This window comes from Melanerpes formicivorus, unplaced genomic scaffold (genome assembly GCF_026170545.1).
Source record: "Melanerpes formicivorus ecotype bairdi unplaced genomic scaffold, bMelFor1.0.p_v2 SCAF_48, whole genome shotgun sequence".
Taxonomy (NCBI): Eukaryota; Metazoa; Chordata; class Aves; order Piciformes; family Picidae; genus Melanerpes; species Melanerpes formicivorus.
The window spans coordinates 2,920,141-2,941,992 of record NW_027142400.1 but is presented as its reverse complement, the minus strand read 5'-3'; the positions used below and the strand labels follow the sequence as shown (position 1 = coordinate 2,941,992).

Genomic DNA, 21,852 nt, shown 5'->3' with positions numbered 1-21,852 from the left:
GCTTGCAGACTGATGGGCATCCTCCAGGGAAGGGTGCAGCTTTTTGCTTTTTTTACTTGGAGGAAACTGGAAGTGCTTTTTCCTGGTGTGGAAGTTCAGTTATCTCAGTACAGCTCACTCCTGAGTATTGGGAACTCATGCTTCCTGCCATCCCACTCCCATGTTGAAATGGAGGGCATACTGTGGAGCCACAGCAGCAGGCTTGAGTCTGGGACAGGTCTGAACATGACACTTGGAGCAGACCTGCAGGAGCTTTGGGCTGGGGCAAACAAAGCAGGGAGTTACAACTGACTTGTACCACAGATGTTCTGGGAAACTGCTGCTTTGGAGAAGCCTCAGAGATCCTCTGACAGAAAAGCAGTGTTGTTCCTATCATTGTGGTTTTGAGACACTCCAGCACTTCCTACCTATAGTTCTTCATTTTTCCCAGGTTACTTTTGTTTCTTTATATAACACTGCTTCTGTGCTTACAGCTTCCTAACAGCTGCTGAGAAGGGCAGCATAAACCCACAAGGAGCAGTTCTCTTTAAAGCTAGATAAGCATGTGTGTGTATGCTTGCAAGATGCATGCTGTTTTACTCACAAAGTCACTAAAATGGGGGCACTTGTGAGTCAAATGCCCTCAGAGGTCAGCACAGCCAGGGGATGAGGGAATGAAAATGAAAACTGTCTCACCAGTTAAACTGCAAGAAATCCCAGAATTGTTTAGGTTATAAAAGACCTTCAAAAATCTGTGTGTCCAACCATTAACCTAGCATTGATGTGTCCACCACTAAACAATGTCCCTAAGCACCCCATCTATGTATCTTTTAAATACCTCCAGAGATGGTGACTCCACTTCCTTGGCAGCCTGTTCCAATGCTTGACAACCCTTTTGGTGAAGAAATTTTTCCTAATATCCAGTCTAAATATCCAGTGTAAATTGAGGCTATTTCCTCTTGTCCTGTCACTTGTTACTTATAAGAAGAGACCATTCAGCTGCCAGCTGGATCCTGCCAAAACAGCTCTTCAGCAGCCAGAGCTGCCTCAGACATGTCAGCAGAGTTTCTCAAATACCTGCTGCCCACGAGTGTGGGAGAAATGTGCCCATCCATGTTTAAATTCTGGTGCCAAAGCATGTCTGTCCTCACTACTGTCCAGCTCATTGGTCCTCCACAGACACTGATGGCTGTATTCAGGCTGGCACGCAGCTTGTGTGCAGAGGATGAGAGGCCTAATTTTAGATCAAGGAATGAAACACTGATCTCAAAGGTCACTGGATGGGACCAAATCCCAGCTGGCCCTCAGGATGGTAGCAGCATCATGTTTAGACCTGGCCAGACTAATCAGGATGTCTTTTCATTGCAGTTGTTCTCCCCCAGCCCAGGCACCTTCCCTGCCCCATGTCTTACTGCCTAGGGCCAATTCTTTTTGCCCAAGAGGAAAGGCTGCCCATGAACTCCCCACCAGCTTGGGGTGGAAAGTACTGAGGGAAAAACTGAGGAAAGCTGCAAAAGTAGTGCTTCTTTTTGAGGTTTTGATATCAAGACACCAAGAAGTTCTGTTTTGACTTCCTTTTTGAGTCCTCAGGGTTGGCTCATTGCTGTTCCTGAACTCTCTCCTAATGTGTTATTCATGTGTGTCCAAGCAAATTCAGGCTTGGTGAGTGGCACAGAGGGAAGTTTCCAGGGGAAATCCAACTGGCTATGACGTCTCAACAACCTGTGTTTCAAACCCTCTGACTAAGTAAGGAACTCATTGCTTATCCTGCCCTGTTGAAATCAACAGAGTTGTTACTATCGACTTTACTGGCAGTACAGAGAGGCTCTTCATCTCTTTGTAAATAGCGGCATATTCCTGAATGAGATTTGCAGATCTCCTGACTGAAATTCCCACTGACCTTGCAACAAAACATTCCACTTTCCTCAACAAACATACTGCTGACTCTTCAGGGTGATAACCTTTTTTTCTCCCCCACCTCTTGCCCTGGCAGCGCCTGCACCACTGGTCTGGGTAAGCTGCTTTGTTCATATTTGCTCTCCTGGGAGTTGTCCCAGCAGCACTGCGGCCAGAAAATGGATTCTTCCTAAATCACTTCAGCATCAGATGAGGTGGTTGTATTTCTAACACCCCCATCACAGTACAGAGGCTCAGCTCTAAGGTAAATAAAGATGAGTGATGGATAGGAAACTGCATATTGGAATGCCTACATCAAGGGAGTATTTAAAGGCAAGTCCTTCTGTGTGCATTTTGAACTCTTTCAGGCTTCTGCCTGTGTTAGGAAAAAGCAGCTTCACTTGTAAGAGGTTGAAAGGGCTGCTACGTATAGTATTAAGATTGTTTTTTTTTTTTTAAACTATGGAAAACAGTATTCCTTTGAGGATTCTATTTGGTACACTCCATGCAAGCATTGTCCCAGAAATAGAGCTATAACAGCAACAAGGCAATCCATTTTTCTTGTCGTGACTGAAACAATGGCATCTAAATCCACACACAAATGCCTGAGGTTAACTGATTGTGGAGATGTAGCAGTTGTTATTTGCAATGGATTGCGAATAACACTGGAAAATTGAACAATATTGCTGGGAGTTTTCCTGCCTCTCCTTAGGCAGTTCTGTTAACTCAGGATTTTCTCCTGCTCTGGATGTTTAATAGAACAAAACTAGGCATCTATTCAAGTATTCTGGCCCTGTCACAAGCCAAAAAAAAAAAAAACAAGAGTATTTTTTTAACATTAACTCACTCAGAAGAAACAAAGTTGTACTGCTTCGGTATTTAATCGCTTGCAAAAGGCATTTTGATAGAAATGAGAAATTCCAGACCTAAGGGTTGAGGCCAGATGCAGAGGAAATGGTGTGTTCAGTCCCTTCTCTGTTGGCAGTGCTGACACATCACATATGGGACTCCACCATGGAGCCTCCTGGGAGGCGCTCTCTTTCAGTGGCACATATTGTCTTCACCACAATGCCAGGTGCTGTCATGACAAGGTCATGCCCAGCCTGGGAAGGTGCAGCAAGCTACTCTGATAGAGTGGTCAGCACTGAAAGCTCTCAAGGGTGGTTGTTTTGGGGTTTGTGTTAGTTTTCTTTTTCTTTCTTCTCGTACAGAGTCATCTGTTGGTTAAAATTTAGACCACAACTTGGTGCATGGATCTGTCTTATCTTGTGCTGGGGCTGAATTTGGCTCTGTGCTATTTGGTAGTGAAGAAACGAGCAAAAGCCATGTGGTTAACAAAACCAGGAAAAGGACTGGTGTTCTTTTTTTTTTTCTTCCTAAATAAAACAGAGCTGCAGAGAGGCTTTTCACATGTGATGCCACAAAGCTGCATATCCACTCTTAGGGCCAGAAGCACTCCTGAGATAGTCAGGGATGCAAGGCCAGAGCTGTATGGGTACCTCCTTTCTCCCAGGGCCATCGTCACTTGCTGGGCAGAGACGGGTGGAAGGCAGGGCTGTGGGCTCAGTCAGGGGCAGGAGATATATGGGATGAGCAGTACAAATTATTTCTCAGTGCTTTCCCTCACTTCATCCTTCCATTTTCTCTTTCCCCTTCTCCGTATGCCACCAGGACCCAGTTCATCATCTGCAGAAGAATTTCCTGCATCCTTCAACAACCACAGTCAATTGTGCCTCTGAATAACAGCTCCTCCCCAAACTTTCTGGGAGAGCTTGTTACCACAGGCAAATGGAGCCTGGCCTCTTGGGCTGTCATTTTTCTCCATGCCTCTGCTGGAAGACAGTACAAATGTCATGCTGGGCAATGGTCTTTATTCAGGAGGATGACTAAAGGCTGCTTAGCGAGAACACACAGAGTGGATTCAGCCTTGTGGGAAAGCGGCACTGTGTGCTTTTGCTACTGCTTTGGAGGGCTCAAGGCCTGTTTGTTTAAAGAGCTCTCAAGATAAAAGTATGTGTAATGCATTCTTGCACTTTAACTGGGACTGCAAGGGGAAAATGACAGTGTGCAAATGACACGCTTTTGGAGACAAAAGCTACCAGCTTTTTTGGCTTTTCTCCTCAATGAATCCTTGATGACTAATTCCATGATTACCTCTTATCTACTCAGTGAGCTTTTATTTAAGGCAGAGTTCCTTCAGGAAACATTTTTTTTCCCAGTTTTGGAAAAAGTGAAGTTATGAGTTCCCTCACTCAGGAAACAATCCCCAGCTTTCTGTGCCTTGCTCAGGATACCCAATTTTTATGATTACTTTGATATAATTTTTTTTAATTTCAGTTCTGGGATTACCTGTAATGTGTGTCAGCAGAAAATGCTATTGGAGGTGTGTGTGTGAAGGCAAGAGAAACTCCCTGGTCTTGGTCTTGCTGTTGGCACTGTGGACCACTGAGGATGCTGCCCCTTGTTGCAGGCTGGCATCTGAAAGTAAAACAGTCCCCGGGACTGGTTATGGCCCCATGGTCCCCCACATCACTACAGCCCTAGAAGGGCACATCTCTTGCAGTCATCTGCCTAGCCTGCTGCTAAATGCCACTGACAGTATGGACACCACTCTGTCCTTGGAGCTTCTGCCCCATCAACACTAGTGGCAGTTTTTCTGCATTCTACTTGCATCTGCATGCTGTAGCAGAAGCTCATTTCTCTATGCCTGAACTCCACAGAAAATGGAGGAGAGATTGTTCCTTGCCTTTTGCAGCAATTTTTTTACCCGACTGGAAGATGGCTATCTGTGATCTGTGCCTTCCCTGGACGTACTTTTTTAGTCTGTAGACAGAAAGAAGTTGAAGACCATTGCTCCGCAATGTCAAGCAAACCTCTCTTTCTCTGTGGATGCAGTTTGCAAGACCATTCATTTTTTCTGTGCTTTCTGTGATTATCAGCACCTTTCTCTCAGCTACAGTTCACCAACTTCTTTCAAGGGGCTGAGTGTAGATGGGGGATGTCTTGGCAAGTTCTATAGCCACCCCTTTCTACCTTCCAGCTTGATTTGTTTTTCCTGTACTGGGTAATACTGTTCTCAAAAAAAAAAAAGAAAAATAAAGTAGTTCTGCCTTGCCTGATGACAGTGACCTCACAGTCCTGGGAACCAAGGCATGATCTTGCGTCCTGTAATAAAGCCCATGGCAGCTCCTCAACACCATGCTCATTACAGAGTTCAGGCTACAGTCCTACTCATGCTGCCACACACAATTTCATGCATGGGCAAATATGAACTATGCCTGATTAGATGTCTTGGGACTTAGATGCTCATGTTGATCTGCCATTCACTTTTTCTGCCTCATGTAGCAGGAGGTGTAATCTCTGTGCAGCCAACAGAGAAACTCTTACAGAGGCATTCTGAGAATCTCACTTGGGCAGTAAAAATATTCAACTTCCTTTTCCTGGAGGTTTCTCTGCTTTCTGTTGCCCCTTTTCTAGGATAATATATTTGACTGACTTGATACGAATTTACAGATGTGAATGGAGAGTGCTACACTGGAAGAGTATTAGAGGGTACTTGCAGTGCTCTGTACCCTGACAGAGGGTACAGAGCATGACACATGAATACACAGAGACAAAGTTTGTTTGCTCAGTGTCTTCAGGCAAACAGTTATGTGACTGTGTGACTAGTTCTTGAAAAGTTAGACAATTTTTTCCACACATTAATTTTTATCAGTCTTTGCCTTTCCCCAACACTATCTTATTATTGCAATAGTGAATAGCCGAAACATGTCACATCCAAGAAATGCTCCAGCAATCTGACTGATCTCTTGCACAGGTTTTATGGGAGAGGTGAGCTAATCCCAGTGTGGATGTCATGTAATTGTTAGCAAAATCACAGAAATGCTGAGCAGAGTGCTCCTGCATCTGCCCAGTGCCTGGAGAATGAAAAGGACTGGCTTTGGGGCAAGAAATTCAACCATGACAAGACTTCATGGAGAAATATGCAAAATACAGAAGATAAATGTTTGCCAAACACTGGTGCTTTGCAAAACTGTCATATATAATTACCAAAGTATTTAAGCCTAAAACTAATGCAACTTTACTTTTCAAACACCTCTGAGATACTAATGTCCAGACAATTCTTTTCTTCCCTGGCATGTTTGATGGGTAGTATCTGGACACATTGCCCAGCTCATGAAGTGGATGTAACACTACAGTTCACTTCTCACTGAACATCATCAAGATTTTAACCTAGTTGAGAGCAATTTGTTGAAAGATACCACACAGCAAGGAGTGAAACATTATAATACTGCTGCACTAGAAGGCACTTGGGTTTTTTGTGGAATATTTTGACTGATTGGTTAGGATCCTCAGCTCATGGACAATTTCCTGTGCTTTCACTGCAATGTTTTGGAATTGTTCCTTTCTTGCTTGGAGTGAGCCTCTTTTCCGTATTTTCCTTCCAGGAAAGGAAATTTCACCAAGTGAAATTGCTGAAATGATGGCACCCAAAGGCCAGTCTCAGATGGTAAACACCAGCTCATGAGCTACACTGGCTGGAGGCTCGGTTCCCTTTAACAGAGAGTACTGGAAACTCTGCTTTTCTTCCCAAACTAGAAACAAATGGTATTGTGAAACAGCAGAGACCTCTGAAACAAATAAAATATCTGTCACCACCCACACAATGTTGTGAAGTTATGCCAGTTCCCCCACCTCCCCCCTGAAATGCAGTGTTCATCCCTGAGAAACTAAATCTGGAGAGAGCTTGGCTTTTCCATTTCATTGGATACTTTTGAGAAAGGCTTATTCACCAGAGGATGGATCTGCACTGGTAGCTTGGGCCCTGCAGGGTGTCTCCTGGTAAACTCTATCTCCTGGTGGGAAATGTAACTCTGTGCTGGGGTAGAAATAGGGCTGATGGTGGAAACCACAGGGAAACAACAGAGAGAGATAACGGGTAATAAGTGAGCTCCTTGGCACTTCCCTACAAGAGCAACATATTCCACAATAAAGGCCCTGGGAGGCCTTTCTTTGGAATTTGGTCCTAATGAAGACTGAGTGTTTTGCAGAGGACAGTTGGCCATCAGCAGCTCACAACTGAGAGCACAGCCCTTCTTCTCTCCTTGCTCAGGTGCTCTCACAGCACAGATGGAGCACCCTCCACTTTTGGAGGGGATCCTGCTCCCCACCTGCCCTGGAGCTCCTTCTGTGCTTGTGTGGTCACTGGGGCAGGATAGGGACTGAACTGTAGTCTCACCCTAATGGGGTTTGATCTTAAATTGGTTTGCCAAAGGGCAAGCAGCAGGACAGCAGCAGTTCTTAGAGGAAGCAGGCTGTGTTCCTGCTGAGGGCTCACAGGTTTACCAGGCTGCAGGACCTGAGTGTCCCAGGAGAGGCTGTGACACAAGGCAGTCATTGTGCCCAGCTTCCCTCTGTGACTTCAGGGTAGGAACTTGCCTGTATTAGAAAATGTAAACGAAATGCCTTATCTAACCCCAGGGCCAGGTGGCTGGAGCCTGCGTAAAGGCAGCTGTTTTCTGGAGAGACTGCCACTAAAATAACAAGATTGAGGAGCCAGTGTACTTTTAATGCACTCAGGAAAATTTCCAAGATGCCTTGGATCAGAGGTGCATGCAGACAGAGGGAAATTTCTGGTGCACAAAAACTCCTGCCGAGGCTTTGGTGCCTCACATCCTGCACACCTCCGAAAATCCAGTCTTAGATGTCTTAGGCCGGTGCAAAAGGTGAAAGCCTCTTTTTATCTCCCACACTTCATCAATGCTTTTGACACTAAATGTAAATCTCTCAGTGCTGACACCCTTCCCTTCAACTGGGATGGAGGATGGAGCTCACAAGCCCATGGGGGTGTAGTCCAGGGCTTCCTGCTTGCACCACATTCCCAGGACAGGGATGGGGAGCTCCAAAGTGCTCCTGAGCTTTGCACACACAATGGGAGGTACAGGTGGTATTTTACTTTTCCTTATCCTCAGCAAATACAAACAGTTGCCATGTCAAGGATTTGCAGGACTTGTCATCAGCTGTAGTGAGCAAAGATGTAGGGCAGAAAATTCCTCCCAAGATTTCCTGCCTCCAGCTCTCAGTTGATACCTGATGTTTCAAAGTACTCTTTAGAGAAACACATCATCTTGATTGTGGAGGTGCACTCTGCATTTCTTGTTCGTCAGAACAGCTCCCTTGGCCTGTCATCAGTGCCTGCTGCTCACCTGGGCTGAAAATTATGCTGGTACAAACTAGAGCAAAGGAAATGCAAAAGCCTCACCGCTGATGCTCTAAGATCTGCAGCAGAGAAATTAGGGCACAAAGCTACACCATGCCCACATTTATCACATTAATTGATAGACCATAACCATGTATCTGTACAGAGTCTTGGATGAATTCCTGTGGAGGGCAACCTTTCAGGTAAATAGGATTAAATAAAATCAGATTTGCATGGTTGTAGGCTGTTGGATGTCTCTTGCAGTCTCTCCTTCAGGAACTGGATGTAATGCTTTGGATCCCACACAGAATTAAACTTGTAGTGCCCTGTGTCTGTCAACAGGATGATGTTGGTTTATACCAGATAAGGACTCAAGATGCAGCACCATGACTGTCCACCTCACATTAGGTTTCATACTGCCTTCAAATTGTACCAGACTTGTTAAAACACGTTTGTGCACACAAGGAAATGGACTAGTGGCACCATGGCCCTTTTCCCAGAGGAGTCACCTCACACATGGCATGTCTGATTCAGATGTGTCTGCCCACACACAGACACTATGATGGGATGAACAGGTCCAATAGGAATTTTGCAAGGCAGTCCAGGAATGAGGAAAATCTGCTGGAGCACCATCAGGGCTACGGAGTCCATTCTGGAGTACAGTGGTCTGTGCACTGTGTCCCAGCTGTGGGATTTGGTTATCCTCCAAGGTCTCCTCAGAGAGGTTGTGGTTGGTGGGGTCAGGTCACAATGTCGGTAACCTTGTGTGATGCCAGTGTGGCCAGCTGATTCACGGGAAAGGAAATAAGACTTCAGTGCTACCACATCCCTTCCCAAGCTCTGCTCCTTGGTTGCTCAGGGATACTAATTATGAAGGAGGTTCTCACTCTGCTGCTGTGTAATTATGCAATGCACAGTCCAAGCCTTAATATAGCACTGGGTAAACTCCTTCTTCATTTCCCCCTGTTCTCTGAAAGTGACTGTTGGACCAAACAGCGGTGCAGCCTCCTAGCAATAAAATCTGTATGAACATAGGACAAGCACAATGCCTGGGCTGGAGTTGCTGCCTAGGAACTCTCACACAAGGTCGGTGTCCTGGCACATCTTTTGCCTTTGGGTTTTAGACTTGGGGTAGCAAGCTCAGAAAACTACTCCTTTTCCAACAGCAGTCAGAAAGCTGTGTTTGTAGAGGAGAGAAGTGTGGGTAGCAGATTTTGGATTATGCCATAGGAGGAAGGAGGATTCCCACTGCTGACCTGGTTCTGGTTTAGAAGCAGCTGATGACCACAGGGGCATCAATTTCAGCAAAGAGTGTACTGCCCTCCCCAGCATCAGGACTCTTCGGTGTGTGGCAGCTTTGCCGGAAAATTGCCATTCTCCTGGTGTGCCCCAGTCCCCGAAGCGCGAGGACCGCAAGAATGTGGTTCTTGCTGCAGAAACAAAATAAGATCTTGCACAGTCCTGGCAAGCAAAATCAGCTCAGAGGTAAGCAACCAACAACCATGCCAGAGACAGAACAAGCCCATCACAAAGGGCTGGGGAATTTCCCCTCACCCTGCTGGAGGAACCACCAGAGTATTGGTCTGCAGCCTCCCGAGGGTACAGAGCCAGCAGGCATTAGCTCCTACCACCCTCCTGCTGCTGGTGCTTTGGGGAATTTCCTCCTCCATCTCCACACACACGTGACATCTTTTCCGAGTTTTCCCGAGAGGCTGCAGACCTTTTATTTAATGATTATTTTGAGCTGAGTAATGGAAGTGCTAATATTTAGGAAGCTGACAGGCTCTAATTAGATTAGAGATAGGAAAGCCAACTTGGAAACATACCCTGTTCCTGTAATCTCAGTATGTACAAATTCAGCAACGTCTCTGAGAGCTCAGGGGAAGAATTAACAGAGACCTGTTCAGGAAGCAATGCAGGTCCAGTAGGTTCTGCTTCATTTTCTGAATGTCATTGTTAAAAATAATATTGCTCAATAATGGAAAGTCAGGAACTAGATCAACCAAGAGGATGAGCCTAAAAACCTGGCTGTGATCCAAGGCTCATGATAAAAAAGTTCCACAAACCACAGCCTGGAAATTTGTTTTGAAATAGCTAAGCCTGACAATCCACCATTTACCTCCTCCAGTCCTTCCCAGAACAGGCACTGCCTCCTTCATCAGATTAGTCTAAGCCACTGGGATTAATTGTTTTCATTTCCCCCCCCCCTTGTGCGATAGGTGTGTTCACCTAGGGAATTAATTACTCAGGAACAATCACTCCTTTTCAAGACCATGTCTTGAATTTCCCCACACAGATAAGCCCGAAGCATATCTGATCCACTCAAATATACTTATGACATTTTTTATCCTCAGTTTTGAGAAGATGTTTTTTTCATGATTATTTGAGGATCCAGTGTTCTGATCAATTTACTTACTATAGGGTTTATTTTGGTGGTACAAATGTTACCCAGCAGGAGCTGTGTAACCCAGTGCCTTTTTCTGAAATGACTCTGATTAAATGCAATTTTTTGCAAGCTATACCATAGATATTCCTTCTCAATGGTTGGTGGAAGGGCTGTGGAAGAGAATGCAACTTCTGACATGTAGCTGCTTAGCCAGACACAGAGCTAGTCAATTTGTTTACATTTCCAGCAGCCTTAAATTTTGCAGATGCTGCTTTGGAACAGCAAAAGGAAAGTGCAAAAGAACAAATTTGTAATTTATTCCAAAATGTAGTGACTGTGTTGAGACCTTGTCAGAAACTGCAGCTGAACTGTGTTAATGTCTCCTGCACTTTGAGATCTGGGAACAGAGACAAACTATTTGCCCTAAAGCTGGAGCCTGCAAATTGTCAAGCTGGGCTAAGACTAGTGATGCACTAAAAAGCAGCCTGGAGCTTTACAGTGAAACAAGGCTCATTTGCAATTATAAAATGGTATCCAGTGATGGGACACATAGCAATGGTTCAAATCTGCATTACACAGGGTTTATGATGGACTTTAGGAAGTAGTTCTTGACCAAAAAGACAATCAAACACTGGAACAGGCTTCCTGGACAGGTGGCCAGTGACCCAAGCCTGCTTTTGGTCAGCCCTGGAGGGGTCAGTTGCACTAGATGATTGCTCTGGACCTTTTCCAACTGAAATGTCTATATTATATTCTTCTATTCTATTCTATTCTATTCTATTCTATTCTATTCTATTCTATTCTATTCTATTCTTTTAATTTTAAAATGAAAAGGCTTTTGAGGTAACTTGTGTACATTATATGATCCAACAGACATGGAAAAAAGAGAAAGCATACAGACATAAAGAAAGAAAAATACGGTGGGATTTCTCCTGTTGCTGGCACCTTGACTGTGTGGCTGTGTGGCTACCAGCAGAGAAGCTGAAGAGCTTGGCGAAGGCACAGCACAAGCTGGCACTATTTGGGATGGAGCTCAGCAGTTCTGGCACCTGCCATTGCCTGTACCTGATATCTGGATAATCCTCACACAGCTCCTTGACGTGCTCCTCGATCTTGTCTCTTCTGTCCTCCCCAAGGATATTGGCAATGTGGTGTATGGCGGGAAGGAGCCAGCCAGAGTCAGAGCCCTGTGAACGAGGAGGCACAGGGGAATTTCAGCAGGGAGTGCAGCATCTGCAAAATACCTTTTCACCTGCAGCACGGAGCACAACAGAGGGCTGCCTTTACTGGTGTAGGACAAGCTGTCCTGTGGCAGGCAAGGTGCTGCTGGGGGTCAGCAGGGTGCTGGCCGAAGCAGCACTGGGTGGCAATGGCAGCCTGCCCCTGGTAGCTCTGCTGGAGCTTTACTCTGTGCTCCTTGATGCCCACAAGCACCTCAGGAGCCAGACACTGGGCAGGACATTTTGGCTGTGATCTGACACACTGGTTGGATGCCAGAGACTTCCCTTCCTGTTGCCTAATAATTTTGTCTGCCTCTTCTCTGAGAGGTAATCACCTTGGTGGGATTGAGTGCCCTGGACACCTCACTCTCTACAAAATCTGATGTATTAATTAGATTTGGCTTTCCTGAAAACCCCAGACTGATGTTGTGTAGTCACAAAACACACAATCATCCAGAATTTGCTCCCCATCACCCTCCTGTATGCAGTCTTTGTGCCTGAATGGACCTTCTCAACAGACTCTTGTCCCTGACCTCTACTGAGGGCAGGCATCTTTTGGAGGCAAGGTGCATCTTTTGGAGGCAAGGTGCATCTTTATGGCCCAAGAGAACAGGCCCAGGAAGAAGTTGTAACAGGATGAGTGTGATCCCACAGCGTAGGCACTGCACTCAGAGAGCTGCCAGCTGAGCACATAAAATCCAGTGCTGCAGAGCAGCCATCGAGCTGGAAGTCCACACCATGAACCTGCAGTACCATCTCCTTGTTCTCTTTTAAGGACTTCTACATTTCTTGGGGCTTGCCATCTTTGACAGCCTGCCATCTCTGACAGCCTGACATCTCTGTCTCCAGAAAGCCAAGTGGGGATCTTGCACCTCCAGAAAAAGGGCAGCCAGGGTGTTCCAGGAGGGTACTCACTTACCTGATCAATGAACATGTCATTAAGGATTCTGGCTTCCTGGCTCATCTTGTTGCTCACTATCTGCCGTGTCTCCCTGTTTATTTTCCGCCTGGGTCTGATGACCTGTGCAATGTATTCCCTCACCACATACTTATGAATGTCATGTAGAAGCTCCTGGTTAAAAAAAAAAAAGAGGCAAACCTTCTGTTTTTTCTGTGGTTTCTATGCAAGACCACAGCAGTGAGAGAGGCTAGTGGGAAGGGCTTGGGTCTTTAGTATCAATCAAGGGCATAAAGCAGATACATGAAGACAGGACACCATCAGCATGCACTGCCCAGGACAGCTCTGCCACAGTGAGCCAGTGACTCGGCCTCTTGCTGTGGCACAGAACAAACTCAGTGCCCAAGGAAATGTCATGGAAGGACTCCTCACCCTGCAATAGCCCACTATTTTGTGTGGGTAGTTTGACTCCTCAGTAGCAGAGGGGAACATTCAGAATTGTTTTGAAAGTAGGTTTTGATGATGTTTGTAGATTTTAAGTAGATTTCAATAGCTGCTGTCTCCTACCAATTTATTTCACAACTCCAAGGATGTGAAAGGAGCTTATAAACCTGCAACTCATGGAATTGCAATGTTCAGTGGTAATGTTCACCAAAGTTTTTTTTGTTCTTCTTTAAAGAAAACAGTTCCTGTATCTAAACTACAGAAAGGAAAGCTATTGCTTACTCTCATGTGGAAGTGCGGTAATAGCTGAACTCCCCCACATCAGCTGTCTTCACAGTTATAAACAGCCCCCACTGCTGGAGATGAGTCTGCAGGTTGAACCACAGCCTGCAGATGACAGTGGGTCACCCCCACCATCACTGCACTCTGGCATGGGACAAGCCACTTACCTGCCCCTTGGGCTGCCTCATGTGCTGAAGGTGCTTGGAGAACTGTGAGACTGCTGATGCCAGTGAGTCTGGCCTTTCCGTTGCCAAAATCCAGTCCTTGGTCAGGATTTTCTTAAAGAGTGGCTAAAAAAAGACCAATTCACTGATAGAATAATGGAATCATAGAATCATTTAGGTTGGAAAAGACCTTTAAGATCAAGTCCAACTGATAAACTAGCACTGCCAAGGCCACCACTAAACCATGTCCCTAAGCAATACATCTACACCAGGGATGGTGAATCTGCCACTCCCCTGGGCAGTCTGTTCTAATGCTTTACAACCCTATTGATGAAGAATTTTTTCCTGATGTCCAATCTAAACCTCCCCTGGTGCAGCTTGAGGCCGTTTCCTCTTGTCCTACCATTTGTTACTTGGGAAAAGAAACTGACCCCCACCTCACAACAACCTTCTTTCAGATAGTTGTAGAGAGCAATAAGGTCTCTCTTCAGCCCTCTTTTCTCCAGACTGAACAACCCCAGTTTCCTCAGCTACTCCTCATAAAGCTTGTTCTTCAGACCCTTCGCCACCTTCATTGCCCTTTTCTGGACCTGCTCCAGCACCAAAACGTCCTTCTTGTAGTGAGGGGCCTGAAACTGAACACAGTACACAAGGTGTGACCTCACACATACAGGGGGGTAATCACTTCCCTACTCCTGCTGGCCACACTGCTCCTGAATAAAAGCCAGGATATTATTGGCCTTCTTGGTCACCTGGGCACACTGTTAGCTCATGTTTGGCTCTCTGGTGGCACCCATAATGTTCTGACTAGCTGATGTGCTAGCCAAAGGCACTCAGTTGTATGCTTGCTCAGGAGGCTTGATCTGAAAATTACAGACAACTGACAGCACAACCAGTCTGTGTGAAAACATACCAGAAATTAGGTACCAGAAGCATGGAGTGGGCTGTGGGCTGCTTTCTGGGCAGGTGCCCCAGTGCAAACAGGAGAAGCATCACTCCCTGAGCAGGAGATGCTTTAGCATTAAAGCCTTACTTGGGACACCTCATTTCCTTGCTCTGTGCCACCTTCTAATCCACCAGCTATATTTCTTTAGGTAAATAAATATGTATCACCACTGTATGGAAGAATAAACAAATGTGAATGTTAGCCAGAGGAAACTCATGGGTAGAACAGGCTGTGGTGTGGAACCATGTACACTAGCATTATATGGGTTTGGATCAGCTATGGACATGACAATCATTTGGTAGTGAATCTGTTGGAAATCAGCCCAGTAATACATCACTTCTCCAGCCTCCTCTACATGGGAATCAAGATCCTCTTGCTAACAGCTCCTGCAGTGAGCTGTTCTGTACTACCTCCAGACCCATGTGTCTGCCTGAAGTCTCACTGGGATTTTCCTTCTGCTCAATTGCTCTGATGTAGTGGTAGTGGAATAGCAGCTAGGAGCGCTTCCACCTTGATGCCTCATGGTCACTGATGATGTGGGAGTGATGGCACCATTTCCCACTTACCCTGAGTACAAGGTGCTCTGACCAAGTGTCTTCAGTGGGCTGCTTTCCTTGATGGGTCTCTATAGCTAATGTGCCTTCACGTAGGAACACCGCAGCATCTGCTAAAGGCTTCTGGTTGCTCCCAGAAGAGACTTTCCTAACAGCCATTTTCAAAATATCTCTTCTCTGGCACATTCCCTTTGCACTTTAGGCTCCTGACAATCTCCTTCCCAATTATTTCCCCAACTCATGCCTTTCTGCTGTGCTCCCAGCCTGCTGGAGGGCTGTTTAGAAACTGCTTTGCCTCAGCTGCTCTCAATTCTCATGGCATTTCAGCTCTATTGCTCAATGCCTTGGCTTGCCTCCTGCCTTGCCTGCTCCTTAAGCTCCCAGACAAGATCTGCTGTCACTGGAAAGTCCCCTTGGCCGGGCTGGCTTGGCTTAGACTGGAGCAGTTGAGTGACTGCCTTGGTTTCTGAAAGTTATGCTTGGTCATTTAGAAAATGAATTGGGATGAGTGAAAAGAGATGAGTCCAAAGCCTTAATTTCCTCCATGTTATACCAGCTAAGGGTAGTGACCCCCAGCTGGCTGAGAGCAGGAAGTCCCATCTACAGGACCCCAAAATCACAAACTCCATTGCAATATGTTGTCTTTTATGCCTCTTAACAGAAGTTGATACCAGAGCTTTATCAGCTGATACCAGAACTTCAGCATTTTCATGCTGAAAGAATCAGTCTTTCTTCACCATAGAAATAGCCTAGAAAAATCACCTCTAGCAGAATGAATTCTGTCCTGTCTGAAGAGGTTGATAACAGATTGTGATGGCAGATCTATGATTAAGTAAATCAAAGTCCTGAAGAATACAAATGTTTTGTAAAAATGAAAAATGCCCCATCAGTGGAGTCCAGCTGACTTCCCTGGTGCTTTGCCATGCATAAGGTTTACCCCCACTACTTTGCCTGAGAAGCTGGAGGTCACTAAATACCTTTTCCTTGTGGTTGCCATTGTATTAAAGTAAACAGCTTGACAGTATATCATGGCTCCTAGTGAAAAACTCCCAGGATGCTGGAAGTGTTGCTCTGAGTTAAGAAGAGTTTCTACACATGTCATGTGGGAGGCATTCTGGTGGGACCATAATGTTTGTGCTGCAAAATGAGCCCCAGGTGGCAAGACAAGGGAAGGGCCATGGCCCTCAGCTACTGCTGTGGTCCTGCACATATTTATATTTACAAAATAATCACAGAATCACAGAAAACATATAGTTGGAAGAGACCTCAAAGATCACATCCAGTCCAACCCTAGACCGAGTTTAGGGTCAATCCTAAACCATGTCCCTAAGCACCAGGTCCACATGCTGCTTAAACACCTCCAGGGATGGTGACTCCACCACTGCGGTCCATTCCAATGTTTGATAAATCTCTCTGTAAAGAAATATTTCCTAGCATCCAGTCTGAACCTCCCCTGGTGCAGCTTGAAACCATTTGTTTCAATGTGGCCAAGATTCTCTTACCTGTGATTTTGTTCTCAATTTATCTAAAAAGATATCCGTGAAGTTCCTTGTCAAACCTGCCAAAGTCTTCTCCAGTTCCCCAGTGTTGACTTTAAACACTGTTTTTAACCCTGACCTAAAGAGAGAGATGGCACCAATAGGTTAATGTTAAACTGTAAGCCATTACACTGCTCTAAGCATTTTATCCAGATTGGCATCTTAGGCAATATTTCCAAAAGAAATTCCTGTATCCAGTACTTCCTTTTGGAAGGATTTAATGTGTGTAAGTAATGACTTATTTTACATTCCTATATACTGAAAATTAATCACAACCAAGTAACTGTGACTAAAAAATCACCTATTTCCTTATCAGGTGGGATAGTTCAACCACAAGGAGCAGTTGCATAGGCTGGTTACTTTTCCACTTGAGTGACACTTCTGCTGAACGATACCCAGTGAGAAGCACTGAGGGGTTTATGGTGTGAGAGTGAAAGCCAAAGAAGGCAAAGATGCCAACTCTGCATCCCCTGGAGCCCAGCTGACTCACTCCATGCAGCAACTACTGGCAAGGGCTGGTACAGTGAACTATGGAGGTGGAAACCTCTGGAATTTCCTAGGAATGGTGTGTGCTTCTGCAAGGCTTCTTACTAATGAGGAAAATACAACTTCTGACGAGTTAATGAAATCACCAGCATTATGTATGGGGCATTGCAAGTTTCTGGCTTTTTCCTCACTTTCCATCCCTGCCCTGCTGTAACATGTTCCAGGGGCAACCAAAGTAGTACCACCAGAATGCTAGTGGTCCCAAAATGTTCTTGGTTGTGCTACATCCACTACTGTTGATCACAGAGAACAAGTTCCTGCCACTGTACACTAGCTAGTTTATATGTCTGAGGCTGTCCGAGCAGCAGTACAAAACACACAACAGGATCCCTCTTGCCCCAGGCTGAGGGCTCAGGTCCATAACTCCTGCTGAACATTTGAAGTTTGTGTCCAGCATCCACAAAATCATGCAGTTACGTCATCTGCCTCTGCCCAGCAACTCATTACCCTAGGCTGATGAATGTTTAACTCGACTCGGGAACAAACACAGCGAAGCCAATCTACCGCTCAGACACCTGCCAGCTCCCTGCCTGACGATGGCTTCTCCTTCACCATTCCCCGGCAGTGAAGAGCAATTTTCCACAGGGGCAGGAGGAGGCAGAGAAAGCCAGCTCCCAGCGACGTTAGCATTGCTGGAGAGATCGTGCCATCTAGAGACTTCCCGACGGTAGTGCTCGCTGCTGCTGCCGCCATCAGCTCCTGTGAGAAGCCCTCTGCATCCCCTGAGTAATAGTATGGCGTGTAGCACCCCTGCTGCAATGCAGCTGCATGGGCCGGAGGTAACAACCCAAGATTTTCGGTAGCCAGACTTCAGGTGTTAGTCCTGTGTGGATTAGCTGGATTGGCCTCCAAAGCACTGCATCTGCACGGCAGGGATGACCCCAGATGCTGAAGAGCTCCTGGGCTTCAATGGACTGTGTCCTCATGTGGCTGCAGATTGTCCCAAGGGGGCAAATGCTGTACAAACAGCACCAGTTCCTCCAGGCACTGGCACTGGAGCACTGCTGCAGCTGTAAGGGCAGCTGTAGGGTGGGAAGCGCAAAGTCATCATAGCACCAAGCTGAGGGAGCAGATGCTGGGACACAGACTGACTGGCATTGTCCTGCATACAGGGAGAGTGCCTCTCTCCTGCAAGCACTCTGTGGCAGGCAGAGCCAGTGGGCATATCTGTTCATCAGAGACCTTGTCAGTGCATGCCTTTAAATAACTAATTCATAACACATGCAAAGCCCTAGAAGCTCCTGCTGCCAGCAGCGATGGCAGGAGTTTATTTGCAGGTTGAGTGTTTTCAAAGAGTTCCCTCCAGCCCAGTGCCAAAAGCAGCCTTCAAACTGTGTTGTTGGGTTTATACTGCTAACCTCCAGAACCAAAAAAACCCCAAACCCCAAACAAAAACACGGGAAAAAAAGAAAAAAAAAAAACCAACAACCCACCACCAACCCCCTCTTCTCTGAGGTTGAAAATACGGCCTGAAAATTAATTCAAAGCTTTCATGCAAGCACCAGATCCAACCCCACTTTTTTCTTTTTGCTCTTGTGACTTTTATGTGCCTCTCTCAGGGAAGATTGCCCCATGAGGAGAGAAAGGACTGGAGGCTGACCTCCCAGCAGAGCACCCCAGGAAACCTTAGTCATTGTTTTTATGGTAGTTTAGCCAGATGTTCTCTCCCTCCCATACCCCAGCAACACTGCAGCTCATTTTGCAGGTGGTAGACTTACACCAGATCATGGAAGCTGTTGATGTAGGCAGCAAAATAGGGTGCAAAGATGGGGCTGTCCTGGGCAGTGCTCCATGCTGAAAACTTCTTCCCAAACCTGTAGGAGAAGACAAGCAGTTAACACAAATGGTGAAGGGACTGAGTATGGCTCATCTTCTGTGTGCACTGCAATGGCAGGAGACACTGGTGGCTGGCCCAACTTATCCCTTCTGTACGTGGACATGTTTTTCCCAGCTGTCATAACATGCATGTGCATCAGAGTGGAATAGATGGCAGATAATTATGTGTTTAGGGTGTGCTTGCCTGAATGGGCATGCAGCATGTCTGGAGACATACCAGGGATCTTGGTGTGTGGAATCCATGACTGTTCCTCATACTGAGGGATTAACTGTGGCTGTGGTACTCAGGCTCATCAATCTGGTTCTTCATTTATCTGGCTTTTAGGACAATGTAATATGTGCCCTCTTACCAAAAATAAATAAATAAATAAATAAATAATCTGCTGGTTGATTTTACAACAGAAGGTAGATAGGAATGAGAGAGCACACCTATGTTTCCCTTCCATACTCTCAGCCTGGTGTTAGGTAGCTGTTTTCTCTGTAGCAGGTGTTCTACAGAGAGGTCTGCACTGCTCAGGCAGGCATTGCCTAGTGGACCCATTCTTTGTCAAGCTAAAGAAAACTACTCAGGCTGGCCTCAGCCACTTGCATCTCAGTCTCATTTAAGAAAAAGCTTCAGTTTCAGTGACATTTTCATCTGGGAGCCCTTACTGCCCCAGCTGACATTTTACACCCATTTTGCTGGAAAAAAAAATAAAAAAGGAAAAAAAAAAATTAAAAAACACTAACACAAATAAAATAAACCCACAAGGAAAGATGAGGAAGAAAAAAAAAAGCTAAGAAAAAAATAATTGAAGAAACCCAAACAAAACAACCAAGAAAAAAAAAACCACCAAAAAAAACCCAAACCCCAGAATATCAGTAGTGTCTTTCCCTCAAAAACCTAGACAAACTTCAAGGTCAAATAGCTGGTTTGAACCACCTTGCTTGCTCTGGGTATGGCAGACAGCTATACATCTCTGGTCTACAAGAGCTGAGGGCTCAGAAGGGAAAGTGTTGCCTTTAGTGCACTTTGGATACCTGCAATGCCCTTGGTTCATGATCAGAGAAAGCAGTATTTGGGCCCCCCACCCTCCTGCAAAATGTCTATTATCAAACACCCTGCTCAGCTCCTGCCAGAAGTGTGGAACTTCAAATGTTAATGCAAAATGGGTTTTAGAATAGAATAGAATAGAATAGAATAGAATAGAATAGAATAGAATAGAATAGACCAGACCAGACCAGACCAGACCAGGTTGGAAGAGACCTTCGAGATCATTGTGTCCAACCTATCATCCAACACCACCTAAACAACTAAACCATGGCACCAAGCAGCCCATCAAGTCTCCTCCTGAACACCTCCAATGATGGTGACTCCACCACCTCTCCAGGCAGCCCATTCCAATGGGCAATCACTCTCTCTGTGTAGAACTTCTTCCTAACCTCCAGTTTAAACCTCCCCTGGCACAGCTTGAGACTGTTTTTAGTCTTGCTTGGAGCTGATTAACGCTGAGCAGCCTTTCTCTTCTGCAGATCGTTGCTCAGGCAAACAGCCATGAACCCTTCCCAAAACACAGCCCCATCAGAGGCGTTGGACAGCATGTCACGTGCTGGCACCCTCTGCAAGCCAAAAGTCTTCCCTGAAGCATACCAAAAGCATGTCATGCAGGGTAAGATCTGAGACCATAACTTGGTGGGGACTACCAAGCTACCAAGCACAATATTTCATCAAAGATGCAGGGTCTTGTGTCCTTCAGACACTGGGTACATTTGAAAAAGACTCAGAAGACAGCCCAGCTTTATGTTTTGCTGAGTGTAACAGAGAGGCTCCCATCAGTCATTTCTATGCCAATAGCCAAGGGATGCAGGAGAAAGCCCTCTCAGAAGAACACAACTAGATGACATTTTGTGCAAGCAGGGTCTAGGTGGTCCATAACTGATGCTTCCTTGTGGGTGCATCACCCTTCAATGCCACAAAAGTCCTGGATGGATGGGACCACAGTGGTCCCATCCCTTTCCAGCCAGCATCTCCTTCCTGGAACTCTGACCCCAAATTTTGGGACTTTGAAATGTCCTATCTAGATCTGTTTGTGGCTTCCTCCACACTATTTTGAAGCTTGCTCACTATGTGACTTATTGTGATCTTTAATTCTCCCAGAAGCAGGCTTGTGCCTGCTTGGTGCCAGCATCTGGCCCAGTACATGGACCTTTTCCCTACTTTTTTACCAATGTAAGATTCATTTGGAAGGAATGTGCTGCCTGGAGCAGTGGTGACCTTGGTATGAATTCATGCAGTTCTGCCAGGCACAGCTCAAGCATTTTAATTTCCAAGCTTCTGCTGATTGCTCTAGACATCTTCATGTGCTCTCCGATGATCTAGAAAAGAGCATGAAAAAACTCCAGTGGATGAGATAAGCATGGGCAAAACATCTTTCACAAGGATCTTGCATGTCTTTGGTGAATAAAAATGGTCCCTCTAGCAAAAGGGGAAATAGCTGAGTTGTTGCCAGGCAGTTTTGACTAATCTCTGGCACCTTTAAAAATAATCATCCAGAATGGACCAAGAGGCACAAACTGATTTGTGACACAATCATTCATCCCTAAGGGCCCTGTGTCCTTCTGCTGTCCAGCATGAGTTAGACGGGGTGCTGACTAGAGCCCAGAGCTGCCCTGGTGCCATTTTCCTCTTTTGGTGGGATTTGCAGGAGGCATAAATCCCCAACCCGAGACCCAATGGGAGCTGAGCTGTTCCTACATCTCCAGGCTAAGAGTGGCTATAAGCACCATCCCTGGGACTCACACGAGATCCCTCCTCAAGAGTGATACCAGGGCTGCACAGAGAATCAGGCATTACCCTATAGTCTTGCTAGTACTGAGGCTCCTCCCTAATTCCCACTCCCACAGCCTTAGCTGCCTCTCCAGAGAGGGGAAGGCTGGAGTTCTACTCTGGTGCTTCCTGAGGCATCCTACCCATTTGCTAATCCA

General features: G+C 45.9%; 1 protein-coding gene across 2 annotated transcripts in view; it reads right to left on the bottom strand.

Annotated features, from left to right (window-relative positions):
* Positions 1 to 2,477: 2,477 nt before the first annotated feature.
* The window catches only part of EXOC3L4 (exocyst complex component 3 like 4), a 28,838-nt gene continuing 9,463 nt past the window's right edge, over positions 2,478 to 21,852 (bottom strand). Inside the window, exons 6-12 of one of the 2 annotated variants that reach the window (XM_068160182.1) lie at positions 21,143 to 21,243; positions 18,771 to 18,866; positions 16,471 to 16,585; positions 13,472 to 13,594; positions 12,600 to 12,752; positions 11,526 to 11,647; positions 2,478 to 9,504 (exon numbers count right to left, since the gene is read on the bottom strand). In XM_068160182.1, the coding sequence (XP_068016283.1) occupies positions 9,342 to 9,504; positions 11,526 to 11,647; positions 12,600 to 12,752; positions 13,472 to 13,594; positions 16,471 to 16,585; positions 18,771 to 18,866; positions 21,143 to 21,243 (873 nt within the window). In that variant the 3' untranslated portion in view covers positions 2,478 to 9,341. Of the gene's footprint in view, positions 9,505 to 9,740; positions 11,648 to 12,599; positions 12,753 to 13,471; positions 13,595 to 16,470; positions 16,586 to 18,770; positions 18,867 to 21,142; positions 21,244 to 21,852 lie in introns of those variants that run through there. The other variant, XM_068160181.1, reaches the window with a different exon arrangement.